The sequence below is a fragment of the Paraphaeosphaeria sporulosa genome, assembly GCF_001642045.1.
Source record: "Paraphaeosphaeria sporulosa strain AP3s5-JAC2a unplaced genomic scaffold CC84scaffold_4, whole genome shotgun sequence".
Lineage (NCBI taxonomy): Eukaryota > Fungi > Ascomycota > Dothideomycetes > Pleosporales > Didymosphaeriaceae > Paraphaeosphaeria > Paraphaeosphaeria sporulosa.
In genome coordinates, this window is record NW_017253363.1 from 1,857,290 (window position 1) to 1,877,444 (window position 20,155).

Sequence of the window (20,155 nt, forward strand, 5' to 3'; positions counted from 1 at the left end):
GCTGCCGCTGCCCGTTGCCGTGCACAAGACCCTGGCGTACAAGATCTCATGAACTCAACGCACCACAATGATAACCACAGGTGGGAACTTTCTTGAGATCCAAGCACTCGACTCAAAACAAGTAGAAATGTGCTTATATCGGCTCAGTACGTCAGGACAAGCGGATTGTCCTTTGTGTTACCTCGGACGAGGTTGATTCGGCTCCATGTATCAACGAGATCATTGCCAGCCTCCAAAACTCCGTTCGATGCGTATGCCGGATTCACGAATGCGACAAAACAACAAGCACGCAAATGCGTACATGGCTGGCCCGTTGCAGATGAAGTCTCTGTCCCTGTTTCACCCAAAAGATCAACACCCGCTCATCCTATCTACGAGCACAGACTGTCTCTCGAAGTCACAACGGCCCGCTGCCGTGGTCTGTTCCACGAACCCCATTGCCACCACACTTCACTTCAGCGCGCGCGCATGTCCGCTGTCCGTGCTGTGTACAACTGTTTCCTTCGCGCAGTAGCCGCCCAAATACTTCGAAAGTGACGCAGCGCAGAAGGATTTGCCACTCTGTCCTCGACTCTCTGTACCCCCTCGACCCATACAAAGCTCCCAGGCCCATAATTGTGCTCTCATGACCCGCAAGCAGTATCCCATCAGCGAGCGGTAGCGAGTCAGGGACTAGCATTCACCCAGCGGCAGTGTCCTTATCGCATCCCGCGCAGCTTCAGAGGCTGTGTGACATGTGTAGCAAGGAAGCTCGACTTCCAACGTTCATCCCAAAAAAGCTGAGTGTCTGTGCTGGTCGGTACCAGCTGAACCGGCGCGCCTGCTGCAAAATGACTGGACAGGGACAGCTCCGCGGCGGCACAACCAGGCCACCAATGGACACTCACCGTTCGCAAGGACAGCACTGGCGTGCGTACTGGTGGAAGAGCGAATACGTGCACCGGGGGCCTGTAGCAAGTTTACGAAGCGGTTAGAGTGGGTGGATATGGAGGAGAGGGATCGAGACTTGAGAGTCGAGAGGAGCTGCAGCCACGTCTGCTTTGCGAGAAAGGCGCGCGGGGTCCGCACATGTTAGTGTAGCAAAGGCGTAGCGCTTTTGCTTGCATGCTCTCCCATCGTTCTCCTCTTCGGTCTGCACATGTCCAAGACGGGAGACCTGACTGAAGTGGCTCGAATCTATTTTGGAATCACCGGAAACGCAGTTTACGCACAATCGAATGTCTCGCCCAGAACGATCGGAGCTGGAGTAGCATTCAAGTCAGAACCAAACAATCTCTGTAGAGAAGGTCGAATTTCGCCGTCTCCGACGCAAAGCGAGGTCACACTGCCCTTTCCCTCTCAGCCCCCGATTGGCCGGGGCACCTCATCATACATCCCCTCATCCTTCCTAACGGGAGAAGTACCCACATCCCCTCAATGCTCGCAAGGCCCGTGTATCCCACCGACCCACGCATGACCCGCATACGCCAGCCTCGCCCTTCATCATCGGTCAGAGCTCGCGGTGCACGAGTCAGCGCCGTTTTCCTCTCGGCGTGTATTACAAATGAGGTCGGTCTTGCAGGTGCTCCGCCTTGGCCGCCAAAAGCAAATACCACGCTATTGCAGCTCCTGTTGGCGATGGTGAGCGATAAGCGAGCGGCAGCGCTGGGGTTCAAAACTGGCAGAGAAGATGATATCTCTGAGCCGGCGGTTCTTCAGCGAGATTGCTCAGATAGAGGAGCTTTGTGCTCGGATGTCACGGCAGAATATTTGGATCTACGGAAATTGATGTCATGTGCTCAAGTCTGAAATGGAGGCTTGTGGCAAGGGAGTGTTATAGACGATCATCGGGCGAAATCGAATCCAGTGACGATGCTTCACGTGGACAGACTGGATTCCGGTGCAACTGCGTCAACATGAGTGGTTTGCAGGGCAGTCGTGATTTATGCTCCTCCCAAGGAATGAGCGTACACTACATACTAGACGATAAGGTATAGAATGGTTCAACCGAAAGCGAACGATGGCCGTTACAAAACGCTGCAGTGATGCTCGCACTTAACAGAGAGGAGTGTGTCAAAAAAGACAGACAGTATGCTCGCCAAATCATGTCAGTCGTAACAATGGAGAAAACGAAGCGTGGGAGATGTACAAGACTGGTGTATGTTGTCATAAGAATGAAGGAAAGCTTTTGAGACAGAATACCACCCACTTGCAGAGCCAAAGGTGGACACTGAGGACGCTGCGAGAAAGCAAGCCGCACCAAGCTGTCGTCATGAATGTGCGAACACGATACGACCAACAAGAGAACCACCAATGCCGCTGAGTTGACAAAAGAAAACATTTCATAATCGTCTTCCATGAATTCAAAGACGGGTACCGACCTCCCTGAACTTCTCCTCGAGCACTTTGGCCTCAGCGTACCGGCCGTTGAAGCGGTGGTTGTTCATCTCGCCAATAATGATCTCGCGGAATTGTCGGTGACAGATGGTTGAGAGATCTATCAGATGCTCTTTGTTGATCTCGTTGGGTCTATCGATCCGGTGATCGATATTGTTCTTTTTCAACTGACGGAGACCCCTTCTGCCATCCCTGGTTACGCCTTCGCGGATGAAGTTGGGGTTGGTTTTCTTGCACTCTTGCCAAAGGTCCGCATGCGACACGCTCTGATCAAATCTGGCGTCCTGTTCGCGTAAGGCCTTGGCCTCCTTCTGAGCCAGCTCCACCGGCTTGGGCTCTAGGTCGTCGGCAGCTTTGGCCACTCCCCTTACGGCTCTGGTCTTGGCCTTGGCTTTGGACTTCCGGACAACATGATTCTCAGGTCCAGGAGTCGAGCCTGGGGAAGAGTAAGGTGAGATGAAGTCACATGTGGAGCGCGCGGTGCTGGGAGCTGCGGCAGGAGGTTGCAGTTGCCCGAACAATTGGCTCAGCCTGCGCGAGGCTCGTTCGTTAAGAGCAAGGTCGCCAATAGGGTTAACTGGAGATGGCAGTTCGCTGATTAATGTGCAAGATGAGAGTGAACTTGTTGAAGACCGCCTGGTGCTGTTGTTGTCGTCGTACCAAGCGCTGATTGAAGGCAATGGTCCTGGTAGGGTTCTGCTATGGTAAGCGAGGGCGCGTTATGAATACAGATGAACTTACTGAGAAAGAGAGGATAGCGGAGAATCGATTGGAGACGGCTCCAATTTGATCGTGTCATTCTCCAGCTTGAAGTGGTGTGGGGCCGGGTTCTGCATTTGGTAACCCATCGTGATATCTAAAGCTCGAGTGTGCTAGAGATAGAAGCAATGAGTTTAGGGAACAAAAGTAGCCGCCGACGAGATGCCAGAAAGATGGAGTACAATGAGGGGATGATGCTGGACACTGTGCCTTATATACACTCCAAAGAGGCCATTGCTCCAACCTCATGCAGCAAGATTAGCTGCATTGCGCGGAAGCCGGGAGTTGACCAGGTCATTGCAACCCTCAGGGTAGATTGCGCGGTTGCGGTACCATGGGCAGCTTTCCCCGCGCAGCCTGCATACGAACATAGAGATGAGTGCTCACAGCCATCAAGAACGGACTGCCAAGAACGTCACCGAATGCGGAGAGGCGTGGATCTCGCAGGAGCGCCACTGCTTCTCCCTTGCAGGACCCGAAGCCGCAGCGATTGAAACAACGGGCGCCCTGCAAGCCGGGAATCCCTTGATTGAGACATCGGGAACAATGTTCTGGCGAGCCAAAGAAACGCAAGGATTCTTTCACCGCCAGATGTACTTCAGTCTGCTGTTCCGGTAACGGCGCTACATTTGACAGTAAACGGGCACCGTCATGCGATGGGACGTAGAGCGACATTGACAAACCAGAACGTGCATTTGCAGCTATGCTGTATCCTATTCAGCTTGTCTTGATGCAGCCTCCCGTTTGGACCATTTGTAGGCTGTTTGTAGGCATGCAGGCTGCTAGCTGGTCTCGATTCGAGCGTTGGGTAGGATCGTGGCTGAATCGATCAGACAGAAAGAAACCTGGGCCCAGATTCCTCTCGCCAGGCTCGCGGACGGCTGCACGCACCCCGTTTGAGATGCATGTATGTCCAGCACATCTCTGGTACGGGGTGTGAACTGCTGAAATTGACCAGGGTGGTGAGAGACATGGGCGGTAGCCTGGATACAGAAGCGGCCTAGAACCAAGCAGGTGCATAGTGACACCATACATGCAGGCGCTTCGACAGCGACAACAGACGCATGGGATGCACGCCGGTTCCCCGATGGCTCGAGCAATGATGCACGAAAAGGTGAGCGCGAAACTAAGAGAGAAGTGACGAGGAGAATATGCTGAGCACAGCGACTTTTAGTACGGGGTGTTCAAATCATCAAGCGAGTAGTAGACAAAATGACCATGCCATGTATTCCCGCGGTAGCATACAACAGTGAGACGCCATAACCTATACACACGAAAGAAAAGGAGTGCACTTTTCGTGGGGTGCCATTCGCACCCAAACCATCAACTGCACACTCCACAATATCGGTCTCGAAGTCATGTCAGAAGTGCGTGACGTATTAAAATCTAGTAAGCTCTCGCCATCAAGTCCAAGACCTGATGCATGTTGTCCATTACCCCCCTCTCCGATGGCATCCACGACTCAGCGTCAGGTCGTCCACCAGAGCGCTCGCGCGCTGGATGATGACATGCTGTCGAGGAAACATGGATGATATATTGGTTTCAGAACGGTTTTGTGGTGGGATCGTCCCAGAAACTAGCTGGTTTACAAGAGGAGGACGGCAGCGAGGCCAACAAGTCCGAGAGAGATGCTGGGAACGGCCAGGCCAACGGCGGCGCCCTTGTCGCCGCCGCTGCCGCTGCCCGAGCCGCTCTTGGGAGAGCTACCAGCAGTGTTGGCCTCCTCGAGCTTGCCCTGGCAGACATACTTGCCCTTCTGGAGCTTGCCCTTGGCCTTGAGGGGGTTGTAGAAGTCGTCGCAGACAGTGCCGATGTCACCAGTAGACTGGAGGTTGAACACACCCTTCACGTAGTCCAGAGAAGGGGTCTCGACCCTGTTTGTTGTTAGGAACGCATCAACAGTCTGGTGCTCGGATGGACTCACTTGGAGAAGTTACCGCTCATGTCAAGAGCAGCCTGGACGTTCTTGAGCTTAGGCAAGCCGTCAATCTGGTGCAGGTTGGTGTTGTTGGCGATCTGCAGGTTGGCGCCGACGTCAGTGAGTGAGGCGAAGGAGATGTTCTTCAAGCCCTTGTTGTTATCAATGACGAGAGCACCATCGATCTTGGTGAGATTGGGAGCGGAAACGCTCTCAAGGTTGTCGGACTCGAAGACGCCGAAGCTGCCGCTGTTGATCTTAGACAACACGGGAATGTTCAAAGAACCAATGGCACGGAAAGAGATGTTGTTGGCAGACTCAAGCTTGGGGAACGAGACGTTGACCATAGCGTTGTTGAAAGAAAGGGTGATGAACTCGGTGATGTTGGTAACCTGCATCTCGATGCTGGCGATATCGTCGTTGTTGGCAATGAAGATGGAAGAGACTTCATCCAGATCAATGCCGTCCAAGTTCTGGAGCTTCGTGTTCTCAATGTCGAGCTTGTCGGCCTTGGTGAGGTTGAACTCCAGAGCGCGGAGGTTGGGCAGACCCTTGAGCGTGAGCTCATCAACCTCAGTCAGGGCGGGGAAAGACAAGGCTGCGAGCTGCGATACATCGTTCAGGGTGAGCTTGCCAGAGATGGACTGAAGGCTGGAAGATCCGAAGCGCTTGATGTCGGAGTTGCTTTCGAGGACCAAGTCGCCATCGATCTTCTTGAGGTTGCCATCAAGGGCAATGTCGTCGGCAAGGCCGGTCGCAACGGCAATGCTACCAGAGTAGGTTGTGCACGAGGCGATGGCGGTGGCGTCGCCGCCGTTCTGGATGGTGGAAGTAGCGGAGTTGCTGCACGAGGCGGCTGGTGGGCAGGTCAGTAGGAGGCGCGACAACACTGAGGCAGCGGATACGCACCGTAGGCGGAGCCAACAACTGCCAGCGCGGGCAGGGCAACTCTGAAGAGAGACATGTCGACGGGACGAAAAGCGAAGCGGCTTGTGCGATGATATTAAGACTGCTCTGTGGAGGACGGATAGATGGTCCAAATCCAAAAAGTGAAGATGCTGAGCGATTGGCGAGGAAAGGAAGAAACTGCAACAATTAATAAAGACCCCACAGGACTGTTCGCAGGGGAAGTCGCAAGAAAGCGAATGTGGATGAGGAGCGACAACGGGACTGAAGGCAGGAGAGAGTCGTGTTTGAAAAGGAGGCGCGGACCATGCTCTGGCTAGCCGCATCGAGGCGTCGCGACTAGCCGGCTGGCGCACCGCCCGGCCTCCAGCGGTCATCTCGTCTCGCGCCGCCGATAGACTCGTCCTCGCTCAGTCCGTTTGCACTTAGTTCGCCGGCGAGACGCGCGCTGGTGCTGCTTGCTGCGGCAACGGGCGCGCGCAGCTTGCACACACACTGGCTCCCATTCACAGCGAGTGGGCTCCGTGGTGGACCATCGCCGGCGGTGCCTGTTTACGTGGACTCCGACCCAGGAATGGAGCCTGCGACGGGATGAGACGCCTGGGGCGTGCGACGCTCCACTCGGCGTGTGCAAATCCTGATTTTGCTCGAGCACGTCCAGCCATATCTGGGCCATAGCAGCTGCTGCCATGATTGAGCCGGCGACTGCTTGCGACAGCGACAGCGCGGCGCCATCCCGCAGCCCGCCAGCGAAAAGCTGGCAATCGACCACAAATCCCATCATGCGCCGGCTGATTGCACTATTCAACGCTCCACGAGCCGTGCCTGTCCTCCCCGATCTGGATTCGTGACCATGCCACGCCGGCCCCTGCGACAGGAGCCGAACTTTCCGCCACCTTGCACGCCCATGGGGTCGCAAGTCTAGGCTTATCGCGTCGTGAGAGCGTGCTGAGGCGGTCCGTCGGGCATCTACAGTGCAAAGTCTGACGTTTGTTTGTGTCGGACGTCAGCAGCTGTCGACAACTTCCACCCCGTCCGCGTTTCAGCCCGTTCCCGGGTGGGCCTGTTGTTGTCCTTCGTGCCGTCATCGAAAACAGTTATGAAATGGGAGCCAGGGTGCTATCTGCCCTCGAGGATCGCCCTGTCCCGCCTCGCCTCGCCATCCAATCAAGCACGGTGCGCCCCTTGCTCAGAACATCACGTGATTCACATCCTGAGATCGCCCGTAGCGAAGGAAGGCCGCTAGACAGATATACTGGCGTAATCTCATTGTGATTGTCGCCAGCTGGTAAACCCATGTCGCTTGCAGTCACCTTCATGTGATGACGCCTTCCAACAACGATGAGACCAAGGAAGAGCTGCTGTCTCATTACCCGCTGCCAGTGTCTGTCCCTGCTTGGCCAGGGCTTCATGGCCTACCATTCAACACTCAACACTTTGCACGAGGCGCTACTCATACAGAAATTCTCCGAACTAGTCGCCGGCACTTTCGCGCTGTGCATAGGACACAATCTTGGGGCTAATATTGGATGCAATCTCACAGTGTCGAGCTTCCTACTTTCCGCACGCTACAAGCTTGTCGAGCAGTTCGCCACGGTCAAGGAAATTGGCATCGATATCGAAAGCCCTAGACGGTTCGTCATTGTGGACTTTCAACCCACTTCGGATCTACCAATCGCAACTTGAGTCCTCGGGACGACCCCTCTGCCGGAAACCTTCCCCACGCCGGACAACGTGAGGAAAAATAACGACGAGTGCGCAGATTCACCGAACATCGGAGACTCGTGGCCTCAAAATCCTGAGTGTCTGATTGAGAACCTCAGTATAATATTACGTTGACCACTTTTGCCCATGCACTGCAGTACTTTCCTCGGCAACGTTGTAAGACCTTGCCAGACACCCGAGCAGATGATTACACCAGCCTTGCACATGGTCGCACTTGCCATGGGAGAGGTGGGGTGCGTTCGGGGAAGGAAATGTCAATATCCCGGTGTAACCATCGATCACCGCGCATGCCATTGAGCTGCGACTCTTCAGACTTTGTAGCATCTCAACCTTTGGCAGCACCGCTGATCGTACGACCATTACTGCAGTCCAGCCTACCAGACCCAGCCAGCCGCGCTGTTCTCCTTATGAATTATCAAATGGACTGTGGCAAGATGCAAGCAATCCTTCACCTCACACGTTATTCCCGTTCTGTCAAGTCAAAGTCGCACAGTGCCACAGCCGCCGCTCCCCTACGTTGCTCGAACCACAGTTGCTACCCTGGTCACATCCACATCTCACATCCAAAACACTCGCTACCACTCATTGCCCTGAGAAAAATTATTGACAAGCCCTCAGGAACATGGTCTTTTGCAACAGGTGCCAGTACCATCTCGGATAGAAAACGATCGGATCAGACGTGCAGCCGCGGTGAGATGCATACGAGACGAACATGGTCTGAACGGTATGACGTAAAAGGTCAATTCCAGACTCACGATGTCCAGTCTCGCTTGGCTTGTGCCATGCGCACCGAGCTCCCCGCAGGACGGCGGCACGCTTGAGCTGTATGGAATGTTGACGAGCTATGAGTATAACCACCGTGATCGAGTTCGTCTCTCACAGGTTTGCATGAGGCTGCCTGCCAATAATAGCGCTCGCGTCTGCTAACTGTGCGAAGTAACCTTGCAACGCGCGACCTTTGCTTCTCTCCTTAGACAACGCGAAGTTCGGCCCATTCCAGATCATGTCTTGTGGTACATCATCAAATTGGGCAGAGTTCAATGTAGCAATTCCCGCGACAACACGACTACAAAACGAAAACAACACCCCCAGCAACTCGTGCGTGCATCGGTAATGCATCGCTCCAATGGCCTTACCCAAGGAACGATAGCCGACATCCGCGAAAACACCAATCCTTCCGCGTTAGCTCAAAGAAGGTCTTGTCTGTATCACGCCAAATGTTGCTGCGCGTACTGCTCCGATACTTGCACTCATCGGACGTCACATCGCTCGCTGCGTAGGCTTCAGTGTATACCAATGAAAAATGTGGCACTCGACCACGAGGAACGAAATGACTATCCGCGTTAGTCTTCGCTCCTCGACGACTGATCTCGAAGCGGATTTGTACCACCTGAAGACGTCCTATGTGCACCGACTCCCGACGCCATGACACAAAACGACCAATCCGTAAGCGCTGCAGATGACACTTCGCACACAACATATTGACAGTTGCGGTCGGGACGTACTTGCACTCGTACTTGGCCGTCCGTTCCCCACCCGCGCTCTCCACACGCCGTCCTTCACTCATTCGTTCGGTTCAAGGATTACACTCCACCCCCATAAGTCACAACACACACTGGCCCTCTACACGGCCACCGCTTATGCATCCTCGCCTATGTCATGTACTGCAACCCTACTTGCGCGCTCGACTCAAGTCGTATCCATGACGCTGATGTCGACATCCTCGATTCTCCACATATACCACATGAACAGCGACCTAAACTGCATCAGCATCGCGGCCGCTAGCAAAATCACCCGAGTAGCACGAATCGCTGCAGACGAGCGGGAACGGGAAGCGGAGATGGACGCACCGGTAGGGCGCGAAGCCAGACGCTATGGACAGCATCTCAGCCTCACTCATGTATTTCCATTTGCCGCCCTTGGCCTTGAGCTTCGACGTGTCGCGGCCCATGTACGTGGCCATCCCGCGCCTGTGTTGATCGCCATCGTCAGTAAACGCCTATATGTTTTCGCGGTGTGTTTCATGCCAACAAAGTGCTAGCATCTCCCGCGGAGAAACGGTAGGGGTACGTAGTTAGGTACTTACTGCACGCCCAGATCGCCCGTGCTAAAAACATCCATGCGCTTGAGCCCAAAGCAGGCGAACATCTCGACCGACCACCGCCCAAGGCCTCGCACGGCGACGAGCTTCTCGATCAGCTCTTCGTCGGACGCGCTGATGAGCATGCTGGCGCTTAGCTCGCCCGAGACAAATTTCTCGGCTAGGCCGCTGATGTACTCGGCTTTGCGCTGGGAGAGGCCAGCTGTGCGGAGGGTGGGGAGGTCTTTGACGAGGACTTGGGATGGGCTGGGGAAGGAGGGGTGGGTTTCGGGGAACACTGGGTGTGATTAGTGGACGGTCAATCAGGGTCTTCTCACTTGTTGCATATCTTCGATTGTGGAATAGATAATGATAATGATGTGCCAGTTGCGCTGGGCTTGACTTACATGCGGTGAACTTCTTGCGTATTGAAGCAGCAGCCTGTCCCGACACCTGTGAGTAGAATATTAGCATCACCTCACCCACGCTCACATCTACGTCGCACATACATACCTGCTGTCCTATAATCCCACTCGACAACGCCGTGAACGGATCCACCACCTCCCTCAGCCCCTCCGGACTAAACACGTTACACTTATGCTTCTCCACCAACGGCCTCAACTTCGGATCCACCTTACACAGAAACTCCTCCGCATCCTTCAGCAGCGTGTCAATCGTCGCCGTCGGCTTGTTCAACACGCCAACGTCCGGTGCTACCTCCTTCGCCTTGCGCTTCTTCGCTGGAGACGCACCAGGCGCTTCCTGCGACGCTGAAGGCGTTGATGGTTTCGAGGGCGAGGACGTGTATGCTGTCACTCGCGACCCGCCTGGCGTCGACAGGGGCGCATTGGTGGCGTGTGGCTCTGCCGGACGAGGCTTGCTGTTGATCGGGCTTTCCAAGGGATGCTTTCCATCCTCGGGATGCGTATGAGACAGCAATCCTACGCCAGACGGCGTCGGCGTGAACGGCGGGGGTTTGAATGGCGACTCCCCCGCTGCTTTCCGGCGCTTGGGGAGGGGTGTTGCGGGTAGCTCTGGGACGGCGAAGACGGGCGGGGCACCTGGGGCGAAGATCGACTCTGCGGCTTCTTCCTTTGAGAGCTTCGGCGGCGACGTAGTTGTGGTTGAGGCGCGGCTTTTCCGCTTGTTGTTGGCAGGGGATGGTTTGGGGGTTACCTTTTTGTAGGCTGCTGGCTCTTGCACGGTGGATGTGGTGGTGGAGATGCGGGCTGAGCGTCTTAGAGACATCGTGAAACACTGATGTTGGTGCGCAAGCGGTGGGAGATATGAGTTCAAGGCACTAAATTTCGCAATATGGGATGAAAAGACCAAAAACACGTCTTGATATGAAAGATTCCTGCGGAGTATTGCGCGGCTGAGCATGAACTATCGGGGTGCGAGATGTCTGACGCGGTCGCAGGGTCTTGGAAATTGGTCGATCGCGAGAGCACATGACTCCGTGCTGACCAATAACTAATGCAGCCTCGGGATTGATCACTCGCTGGAGCCTGAACAACCATGGTAGCTAACACCAGAAACGGCAGCTGCTGGCGCGCCTCATCCTATGTGAACTTTCAATACTCTAAGCTCTCAAACTTTCAGTGCAATCAGTCAGCGTGAATGTGGACAAGACCTACCGGAGGTGTGGTCGGGTCCAGTTCAAGGATTCCCTTTTCTTTTGTCGGCCATTACAAACACATGACGGGTTGATGAACGTTCGTGTGCTGATGCCCCTCGTTATTCTGATACTGCCGTAAACTGGTACCTGCCTTTGTTCGACAACAGGTGCCTTCACTTCCTTTTCGCGGCGGCAAGAAATCAAGTGAAGCCGAGGTGTATACCAAGCACTTGTAGAATTACTATCCAACAAACAAAGCATTGTAGTGCATCCTGACACACGCTCAACGGAAAGGCAGACATGCTTTCATACTGTGAAATTAATTATCTCTGGACTTCATTCCTTGAGCGTGATTGTTTAGAGACTTGATTGCCTTCACAACCCTTGCATCGTTCATACTCCCCAACGTACCTGATCATCCTGCTGTATTTACTTACAATGCCAGATTGTTGACATATCAATGATATACTTACTGGTCTGAGCGTGGTTGGAATGTCATGAATTGAATGAAGGTTCCTGACCTTTGCTTTCGATGTGATTGGCCAAGAGCTCCATACATTTCGCAGTACCGTAGCTTTTCTTACATGTGCTCCCATATAGCAGTTGTACATGCAATAGCTCACTTCATGGGTGATTCACAGCGGCAGAAGATGGCGGTGAACCCTGTTACTGCGGTAGCGGGGGAGATGTTTTGAGAGCGTTCAATACATGACGATAGGAAATTTCTTGATAGTACACTCTAATGCACAGCTCAATCCCTCCAGATCCCTCCAAGCCCGTGTCAGTGCCATTTGTCGTATTTACATTCCTTCCCGTCTAGTGGCTGGCGCTGGCGTTCGCCTTTCTCTTCTGCACGACCATGGCCTCCAAGTCCTCACGCTCGCTCATCTCGACCTCGATCTCCTCGATGATCTTGCTCAGGTAGGGAGTGTCCTGTTCATATTAGCGAGGTTTCCGCTGTTGTTTTTGTTCGTGTTCCTCACCTCCTCTGGCTTAGTCCACTCGTTCTTGGGCAGGAGCTGGTGGGATACGGAGCACTAGGGTATTTAGCTGACATCCGGGAGCGGTTGCTGGGTGGCTCTAAGGTACCTGGAAAGCTCGGCGGATGCGGAAGACGCGGTCGTAGGCCTCATTGGGCGGGAGACGCTTGAGGGCGAGCTGGACTACGTCGTTCTCCTCGGGGAGGATGTCATCGGCCCTGCGGAACAAGCAGCGTCAGCGCATCGCTCCAACTCAGACAGAGCCCAATTCGCCTTCCTCCAGACCTCCCCGGCGAATTGGCTCGCGGGAGGGGCGTGCGTACCTCAGGCCGAGCTGCCTGTAGCCAGCGGCGTTGCCGTACCACTTGGCGAGCGGCGCCACCCAGCGCTGCAGCCACGGGCGCTTGACAATATAAGGGGCGAGAGACGGCGCAGACATGGCGGGCGCGTGTGGTTTGATTCCGGTGCGGGTGCTGCGAGCGGTGGCGGCGGTTCAATGGGGGTGCGAGTTGCAGTGGTGAGGTCTTCAGGCGAGGAAGCGAATTGGACCCGGCGCGCCAAGGCCCGGAAGCTTTTGCTCGCAGCAAGCAAGCTGCTGCTCCATCACGCCCCCACCCGTCCGCCCTTCACACGAGCTGCGACGCTCAGCACCACGCCGCGCTCCCCTCCTACTCCCGCGACCGCCCCCGCCCGCTGCGCAGCTTCCTTGCCTCTCTCTCGGCAGCGCGCCCGTCCGACCGCCCGCACAACGACGTTCTCCCGGGATCCGGCGGTCAATGGAGCTGGTCAATCGCTAGCTATTGTGTCACCGAGTGCTGCGGGGCTTCCGCACACTGAGGCACCGCGACGGGGACGACGGCATGTAGGCGCTCTCCAATACGCGCCGCGACTGACTGTCTTCTAACTGCTCCCCATGGCCAGCCCTTGCAATGTCTGCCGACGATCCCGCGCCGCCGCCGTCCCCCAACCGTGCGCGAGAACGGTATGCGCCGCCGCCCGCTCTTTCTCCCACCGACCCAACCTCGATGCCCGCGAAGAACTGGAGCTCACCCTACTCTAGCTTGGCCCTCAAGTGCGCCTCCCTCCCCAACTCCTCGGTCAACGCTGCCTGCGGTGCCGTCGCCGGCATCGCGTCTGGCATCGTCACCTGCCCGCTCGACGTCATAAAAACTCGTCTGCAGGCCCAGGGTTCCTGGCGCCCACGGCACCAGGGACGAGCCACGCGTGTCGTATACCAGGGCCTGCTGGGCACTGCACGAGTCATCTGGACTCAGGATGGCGTTCGGGGCATGTACAGAGGGCTCGGGCCGATGCTGCTCGGCTACGTGCCCACCTGGGCCGTCTACATGAGCGTGTACGACTGGTCCAAGGACTTCTTCTACACGCGAATGGGTCTGTGTATGCATCTGCAAGGCGTGGACACATGTTGACAGTGTGCAGAGAACAAGTGGCTGTCGAGGATATCGGCTTCGGTTGCCGCTGGTGCTTGCTCCACGCTAGCAACAAACCCTATCTGGGTCATCAAAACGAGGCTCATGTCGCAAGTGAGCGCGCGCGCCTCTGAGGAGCACCGTCCGCCATGGCACTACAAGAATACGTTGGATGCCTTCCGCAAAATGTACGCCAATGAAGGCATGCGCGCCTTCTACTCGGGTCTAACCCCCGCGCTGCTTGGCCTCACCCACGTCGCTATCCAGTTTCCGCTATACGAGTTCTTCAAGATGAAGTTTACTGGTCTGGAGATGGGTCAAACAACGTCAACCGACAGCAATATGCATCTGGCGGGCATACTTGGCGCGACAATTCTAAGTAAAATCTGCGCTACGTCCGCTACTTATCCACATGAGGTCCTTCGCACCAGACTTCAGACGCAACAACGTACGATTCCTTCCGCCTCACACGAGGATGTAGCCTTTCGAGGAAGCCATCAAGAAGCTCGATACCTAACACGAGGTCCAGGCACCGCTTCATCCGATGGCATGATCAACATCCCTCGCTATCGCGGTATGCTGCGAACCTGCGCCACCATACTACACGAGGAAGGCTGGAGAGCGTTCTACAACGGCATGGGCACCAACATGGTCCGCGCGGTACCGGCAGCCGTCACTACGATGATGACGTACGAGACGCTGCGATCGATGCACCAAAAGCTGAAGCAGGAAGGTCTCGAAATGCAGGGTGAGGCCTGACCGCTTCCCACCCAGGGGCAGAAGCCCCAATGACTGCAAAAGGTAACAATTGACCCTCAAAGTCTACCACTAGCACCACCTACCCTGGGCCTATTCTGAGGCGTTGTGTTTGTGAGCGCGATAACCCGAGTGAGCATTGTCTGCCCTCTTTTCGTTTTTACGTTCCATGTCTCTTTGTGCATACAGCATTTTGGCGGATCGATGGCATCGGCGTTCAAGGGCATCTATCGGCTCGAGTACCCTTCTCTTTTCTGGGGGCACGTTGTACGGCAATATATACCAATCTTGGTTTCTATCTTGACATTTGCTCTCTGCCTTGGAGTGTAAGAGTGCTGTTGTGATTCGTGTGGCCTCATGCGACAGTTGGGCGGAACTCTACGTGGAAGCTGGGCCGTATTGTACATCTGCCTAGAGCACATTAGGGGTGCTGTGTTCCGTCAAATGGGTTCGTCAGCGAGTCACTCTAGCATACCCAATGTTCCGTCTGCACGGGCAAAGTAAGCCTCAGCAAGTCAAGCTAGGCTGTTTGACTCTCCATCCGCATGCGTGGCGTATTACAGGCCAAGCCACCCCGCGCTCCGCAAAGCTCCCCAAATCGACATAATGGAGGCTACATGAGGTAACGCTGGATCTGGTACTCTAATCGACTCCATCTTGTTCCCATCACGGGGTCTTCCCGTACTTTGGTCGACAGCATGGATGGCCCTTCTGCATGTGCACTTCTTGCCCGACGTCGTTCTTGACAAAAGATCTGCAAGTCGGCATGCAAAAGCATGAGCGTCTTCTGCTCGTTCTTTCCTATCCGTAAACTCTTGAAAGCTGGGGTCCCCAAATGCTGTCTTTTCTTATTGTGAGGACTATGAACGGTGGAGTTGAACCCTTTGATTAGGAGAGTCTTGCGTATAGAATGCTCTTAGGGTCGAGGGTGTGGTCTGTAGCGCAATTTGAGTATTTTTAGATCGTGGGAGGAGACGAGCGGAGTATGGTGATCGGAGCATGATGGTAAAGCTGCGCGAGGAAGAAGCTGGGGTTTCAATGAAAAAAAAAAAAAAAAAAAAAAGAAGACAGGAGAAGAAGTGTGTACTGCATTACAGCACAGCCGCTTGCCAACTGATACTGATAGTCATTATCACGACCACCACCACTGTATTCGTCGGCGTTTACTAACGTCAGTATGCAGTTGCCACGCATGTCTTTATGCCCTTCTCTCACCCGGGGGATGGCCATAGACCTGTCCCAAACCCCTGATGCATAGTCCCGTCGAAACCCCAGGTAGCCTGCACATCCTTATTCTTCTACCTCCGTTCGCATCAATATCCAACCTTGCAGCCCCAGAGCCACATACCCGCGAGCAAACACTCTCCCGGCTAACCAAACACTCAGCCTACACGCCCCAAGGTACGCCCTTCACAGTGTCGCGTCCCGCAAACAAAGTGCCTGCGCCTCCATCCGCGCTGATACACGGCCGCCTTGACACGTTATACTTCTTTCCCTATTCCTTCTTTTCGTGGTCAGCACCGTGGCCAGCACCGTGGCAAACCACACTTACTTATCATGGCCCCTTGCACCCGCAACCGTCCGCCAATTCTCTTACCCTCGCCCTCTCTCCCATCTCTCCCTTCATATTTACCCCCTGACGATACCAGCGCGTATCTCAGTCTTTCAGATTTCCTGTCTTCACCGCACATTGTGGATCGTCCGCCTACCCGGCCTTCCACCGCGCCGCCTGTCGAAAGCCAGACTGCGTGCCAGCCCAGTGCCGACATCTTCAATAGCACCCTCGCTCGCTGTGCAACCGCAGCTAGCAAGCGCGCGTTCCCACGACGGTTGTACGATTTGAGACTCGCTTCGCACAGTCTGATTGCGAGAGAGGTCTTGGTGGACGGGAGCGGGGAGTTGAGGGAGACGCATGACGCGTTGCTGAGGTGTTTGTATGCGTCGGATGGGTTAGAAGGAGAGATCAAAGAGGGGCAGGGAGACGATGGTGAGAAGGGGGAGGGAAGGTATAGGTGGAGTCCTTCTGGAGATGATTTAATGAGGGTGTACGGGAGGGAGGAGATGGATGTGAAACAGGAAGAGAAGAAAAGGGGTAGGAGTGAGAGCGTGACCAGCAGTCGGACGGTCGTGCAGATGCGTGGTGGAGGGTTACATGACTTCTTTGAATCGAAGAGAAGAACGACTGATGCGAAAAGCGGGCGTGGACGGCCAGAAAGCATCAGCAGGCCTTCAGATGCCTTCAGTCACACCGGAAAGGCCAAATTGGGCGTCGTAATTCCTGGCCGACGCTTCGAGGAGATTCAAGCTGGTGCGCCCGGACCGCAGGACTCGCGATTGCTACGCGTACGGCAGATAGGGAGAGTGACACCGCAGTCTCTCTATTCGAATGATGGGCGGCTGAGCTCGCTGGCTGGCTCAGGGAAGACGGCTTCGATTGTTCCCGAAGGTACGATTGCAAGCTTTTACATGGGCGATCGATCGCGTCCTGGAACATTGCGTGCGTCCTCGGATTTACGTGACTCGCTGGTGTCGCTTAGTAGCTTTCCAACATTTACTCCTTCGAGTGACACACTTCCTCAGAAGCTTTCCCCGACCAGGTCGGATCAATGCAAAAGCACGGTTCGCAAACTACCTTCCCCCGTGGAGTTATCGACGGCTGAGCTGCAAGAACAGCGGAGCAATGCAAACATTTACCGCGAGCCATCTATCAAAGGATCACGCCGAAAGGGTTTCGACGAGTCCTCAGCGGTTGCCGAGGAAGGATGGGAGGCTTCTACCGTACGCAAACTGGGGTCTCCAATACAGTCACCGATCCGTGATACCAGTGATAGCTGGAGTAGATTTGACAAATCACCCAGTACTCCGAGCTATCAAAGCGGATCACATCCCCCATCATCTGGATACGTAAAGGACCCACAGACGACCTTCTTCGCATCACAATCGCCTACCAGCCCTGAAAGGAGTACTGTCGGATCGATGCGGAGGAATAGGCGGCCCTTCCGACAGAGCCAAATGGCCAAGCCCCCACTTCCATCAGTTGACGAGCAGGACTCAATGCCGTGGCTGTTTCCCCCGGATAGCGCGCTTTCTTCAGATAGTGCTCTACCGCTGCACAATCCAACGGCAACAGAGACGACGCAAGTAGATCCATCAGATGGTTCCGTGTGGCAGGGCGGAAGCCATGTGTCGGTAGCTCCAGAAGACTCACACAGTGAAGTCTTGGAAAGGAAGCATCTGCAGGTACTGAAGGCCGTGCGGGCACCGACGGAGTTGAAACAGCATCGCGACAGGAAGACGGAGCTGCAAATTAAGGAAGCACTTCGGGAGGTCGGAGAGGGATACGAGAGTGAAGGGGAGGCAAAAGACAGGACGGAAGAGCGGTTCCGAGACGAGGTTCGAAGGATGTGGAGTCATTACCAGACCAGGATGAGGATCATTAATGAAGACATGGAGAAAACGCCCCAGGAGAAGGCCAGGGTGAGAAGCTACAAACCCTTCAATTCTACGTGTTCGCTGACTGAGATGCTCGCAGGCAATCAAAGAAGAGCATAGGGTCCTAGAACTGTTGATTGGTCAGGCATCGACTGATACCGGGTTTGAGGCAAGTAGGTTTAATACTTGACCGAGGTCGGCTCACTGACTGGACGTAGAAACTGCATGAGCCCTGGCAGAAAGACGAGGTTCTGCGGAATGCGTTTGGAATACAATCAAAATTGTCAAGAACGCCATCGATCTTGAGGAAAGCCAACAAGATCATGAAGTGGATCCTGGCAGTGCCGGACGATCCGGAGCTGAAAACATGGTCCAGCCGCAAACGTGGAGTTCAATACTCCAATCTGGCTTCGTCGGGGCTTCAGAGGAACACAACGAAGGCGACCAGATCACGTCCATCGCGGTCCACGACCGTAAGAACAGCAATCAGTCAGGATCGACAAGAAGATGGAAGAGTGCCTCGTTCGCCCGCGTATTTCAGACACTTCTATTTTGCTCCCAGTCCTCCCGTGATTGCGCAAGCATGGCGCCAGCCGAGCTTCGATACGCTGGGATACAGCTCGCGAGCCACATCTGCGCCCGTCAAAGCTGGAAAGATGAGTTCTGGACAGTCAGAGCCGGCGAACGACCCACAATGGCCGACCCAGTCTGTGGCATCGAGCGAGACTGGATGGCCGACCCAGTCGCAGCTGGGTGGCCGGAGAGAAGCGTGACATTTGCAAGATGGACGGTGGTGTAGTCGCCTTTGGACTGAGATCTCTGCATAATTAATATGACTGCTTTTCTCGAGCAGACTGTTTTCGTTTTTCACAGGCGGGCTTTCTGCGTTGGTTTTCCTCTATTGCAGTTATGCATTCGATGTTAATGACTTCTAATCTAATGGAGACGTGAGTCAAAAGTACTATCGTGAACTGTGAGGGCGTAGTGAAATAAGAAAGATCACGTGCCACTATGTGAGGCCATGTCCTGGAAGCAAGCCATGATTTTTCCGACAGGCGACCGTTAATCGATAGGAGCAACGATCTCAATCTGAAACACAGCCACAGTCAAGGTCGCGAGGGAATTTGGTTCCCGCGGTCGAAGCGAAGGATCAGCAAGTAATCTCTCGGGTCCAGCCATTGCCCCAGATGCCCCCTTCATCTGCAGTGCAGATTGGATGCGAAAGCGACTCATCAAGCGAGCCGCGTCTGGCAGGCTCGTGAATCGAGTGCCACGGCGAACGGCCTGGGCTCTGCTCCAAAAATACAAGGACGGGCCGTGGAAGCTTCGGAAGGACAAGCGGTGTGGTGAGCTTGGTCAGCGCGCTGGCGTGTTGAATGTAGGCTCCACTGTGCTTGCACACGCCTTGAACGCGGACTCGGAGGGAATGACATCAGCTCTGGTGGATGGCGGAGTGCACAATTTGCTGAAATTGGCGCGAGGCCGTGGGCGAGACCTGCACGATAGGAGTCGGCAAGGCTGGCAGGCCGTGGATAAGGCGCAGGACGAATGAGGGCCCGCAGCGGCTCTGGATGGGGCAAGGCATTTCCGCTCCGGGGCCTGCACAATTCTGGGCGAGGCTATGGCACAGTGGCCACGGGAAATGAGGCCTGCGCGGCCCAGGCGCGGTTGCAGCGCTGTTCGGGAGAGGGAGCACAGAAGCGCTCCCGCCGGTGGGGCGTGGATGATAAAAGGGGGACGAGCAGCCAGCGCAGGCAGCGCGAGACAGCCGTAGCAGCGCTGTCGCAGGCCTCGTCGGCGCGGCGGGCGATGGTGAGGAGGTGGCCTCGCTGGCTAATGGCGATTGTCCTCGGGCAGGCGCTTGTGCGGGCAACATGGGGATGCGCATGGCTGTGTCGGAGCCGCCAATCAGCAGCCCCAGCGCGGGCGTACCTTGCATAGGCTGCCGGGATGCGCCAGGGCACCGTGCAAGAATAACCCGCCGTGCGCGAACAGGCTAGCAGCCTTCCTCCTGAGCGCAATCGATTGTGAAGGCGTCGAGATGCGCACAAGGAGCATCGCGAGTGCATGGCCGCCGATGCCCACGAGCAGCGCGCACAGAAAGCACTTGCACCGAGGGGATAGCGGCGAGGAATGCAGCCGAGTCAGGCGCCTCCAAACAAACACCCCAACGTC

General features: G+C 55.3%; 7 protein-coding genes across 7 annotated transcripts; 3 read left to right on the forward strand and 4 right to left on the reverse strand.

The window, feature by feature from the left end:
* Positions 1–2,342: 2,342 nt before the first annotated feature.
* On the reverse strand, positions 2,343–3,224 carry CC84DRAFT_1175092 (uncharacterized protein; the record flags this gene model as incomplete). Its single annotated transcript, XM_018180131.1, has 2 exons — positions 2,343–3,072; positions 3,118–3,224. The coding sequence occupies 2 exons, from the start codon at positions 3,222–3,224 to the stop codon at positions 2,343–2,345; spliced, it is 837 nt and encodes a 278-aa protein (XP_018037609.1).
* A 1,119-nt stretch (positions 3,225–4,343) lies between these two features.
* On the reverse strand, positions 4,344–6,404 carry CC84DRAFT_1117426 (uncharacterized protein). Its single transcript, XM_018175494.1, has 3 exons — positions 5,963–6,404; positions 5,060–5,909; positions 4,344–5,009 (listed from the first exon to the last, which is right to left on the reverse strand). The coding sequence occupies exons 1-3, from the start codon at positions 6,015–6,017 to the stop codon at positions 4,721–4,723; spliced, it is 1,194 nt and encodes a 397-aa protein (XP_018037610.1). The 5' UTR covers positions 6,018–6,404; the 3' UTR covers positions 4,344–4,720.
* An 896-nt stretch (positions 6,405–7,300) lies between these two features.
* Positions 7,301–7,645, forward strand: CC84DRAFT_1175094 (uncharacterized protein; the record flags this gene model as incomplete). The annotated part of the gene is made up of 1 exon (XM_018180132.1): positions 7,301–7,645. One exon carries the CDS (start codon positions 7,301–7,303, stop codon positions 7,643–7,645), a length of 345 nt encoding a protein of 114 aa, XP_018037611.1.
* A 145-nt stretch (positions 7,646–7,790) lies between these two features.
* Positions 7,791–8,660, forward strand: CC84DRAFT_649061 (uncharacterized protein). Its single transcript, XM_018187002.1, has one exon. It carries the CDS (start codon positions 7,936–7,938, stop codon positions 8,503–8,505), a length of 570 nt encoding a protein of 189 aa, XP_018037612.1. The 5' UTR covers positions 7,791–7,935; the 3' UTR covers positions 8,506–8,660.
* Positions 8,661–9,373: 713 nt separating this feature from the next.
* On the reverse strand, positions 9,374–11,012 carry CC84DRAFT_1186256 (DNA glycosylase; the record flags this gene model as incomplete). Its single annotated transcript, XM_018180846.1, has 5 exons — positions 9,374–9,440; positions 9,535–9,654; positions 9,771–10,062; positions 10,172–10,217; positions 10,278–11,012. The coding sequence occupies 5 exons, from the start codon at positions 11,010–11,012 to the stop codon at positions 9,374–9,376; spliced, it is 1,260 nt and encodes a 419-aa protein (XP_018037613.1).
* A 918-nt stretch (positions 11,013–11,930) lies between these two features.
* On the reverse strand, positions 11,931–12,873 carry CC84DRAFT_1143644 (uncharacterized protein). The gene is made up of 4 exons (XM_018176424.1): positions 12,686–12,873; positions 12,472–12,580; positions 12,366–12,419; positions 11,931–12,315 (listed from the first exon to the last, which is right to left on the reverse strand). The coding sequence occupies exons 1-4, from the start codon at positions 12,799–12,801 to the stop codon at positions 12,199–12,201; spliced, it is 396 nt and encodes a 131-aa protein (XP_018037614.1). The 5' UTR covers positions 12,802–12,873; the 3' UTR covers positions 11,931–12,198.
* A 514-nt stretch (positions 12,874–13,387) lies between these two features.
* Positions 13,388–14,551, forward strand: CC84DRAFT_1186268 (mitochondrial folate transporter-like protein/carrier; the record flags this gene model as incomplete). The annotated part of the gene is made up of 2 exons (XM_018180847.1): positions 13,388–13,754; positions 13,803–14,551. The coding sequence occupies 2 exons, from the start codon at positions 13,388–13,390 to the stop codon at positions 14,549–14,551; spliced, it is 1,116 nt and encodes a 371-aa protein (XP_018037615.1).
* Between the last annotated feature and the right edge of the window lie 5,604 nt (positions 14,552–20,155).

Excerpts from the sequence above, each read along its gene's own strand:
- CC84DRAFT_1117426 (XM_018175494.1), bottom strand. The coding sequence starts at position 6,017 with ATGTCTCTCTTCAGAGTTGCCCTGCCCGCGCTGGCAGTTGTTGGCTCC. Across the intron at positions 5,910-5,962 it reads AGTTGTTGGCTCCGCCTACG|CCGCCTCGTGCAGCAACTCC; the intron begins GTGCGTATCCGC and ends CCTGCCCACCAG. Across the intron at positions 5,010-5,059 it reads ATGAGCGGTAACTTCTCCAA|GGTCGAGACCCCTTCTCTGG; the intron begins GTGAGTCCATCC and ends AACAACAAACAG.
- CC84DRAFT_649061 (XM_018187002.1), top strand. The coding sequence starts at position 7,936 with ATGTCAATATCCCGGTGTAACCATCGATCACCGCGCATGCCATTGAGC.
- CC84DRAFT_1143644 (XM_018176424.1), bottom strand. The coding sequence starts at position 12,801 with ATGTCTGCGCCGTCTCTCGCCCCTTATATTGTCAAGCGCCCGTGGCTG. Across the intron at positions 12,581-12,685 it reads TACAGGCAGCTCGGCCTGAG|GGCCGATGACATCCTCCCCG; the intron begins GTACGCACGCCC and ends CTTGTTCCGCAG. Across the intron at positions 12,420-12,471 it reads GCATCCGCCGAGCTTTCCAG|TGCTCCGTATCCCACCAGCT; the intron begins GTACCTTAGAGC and ends TAAATACCCTAG.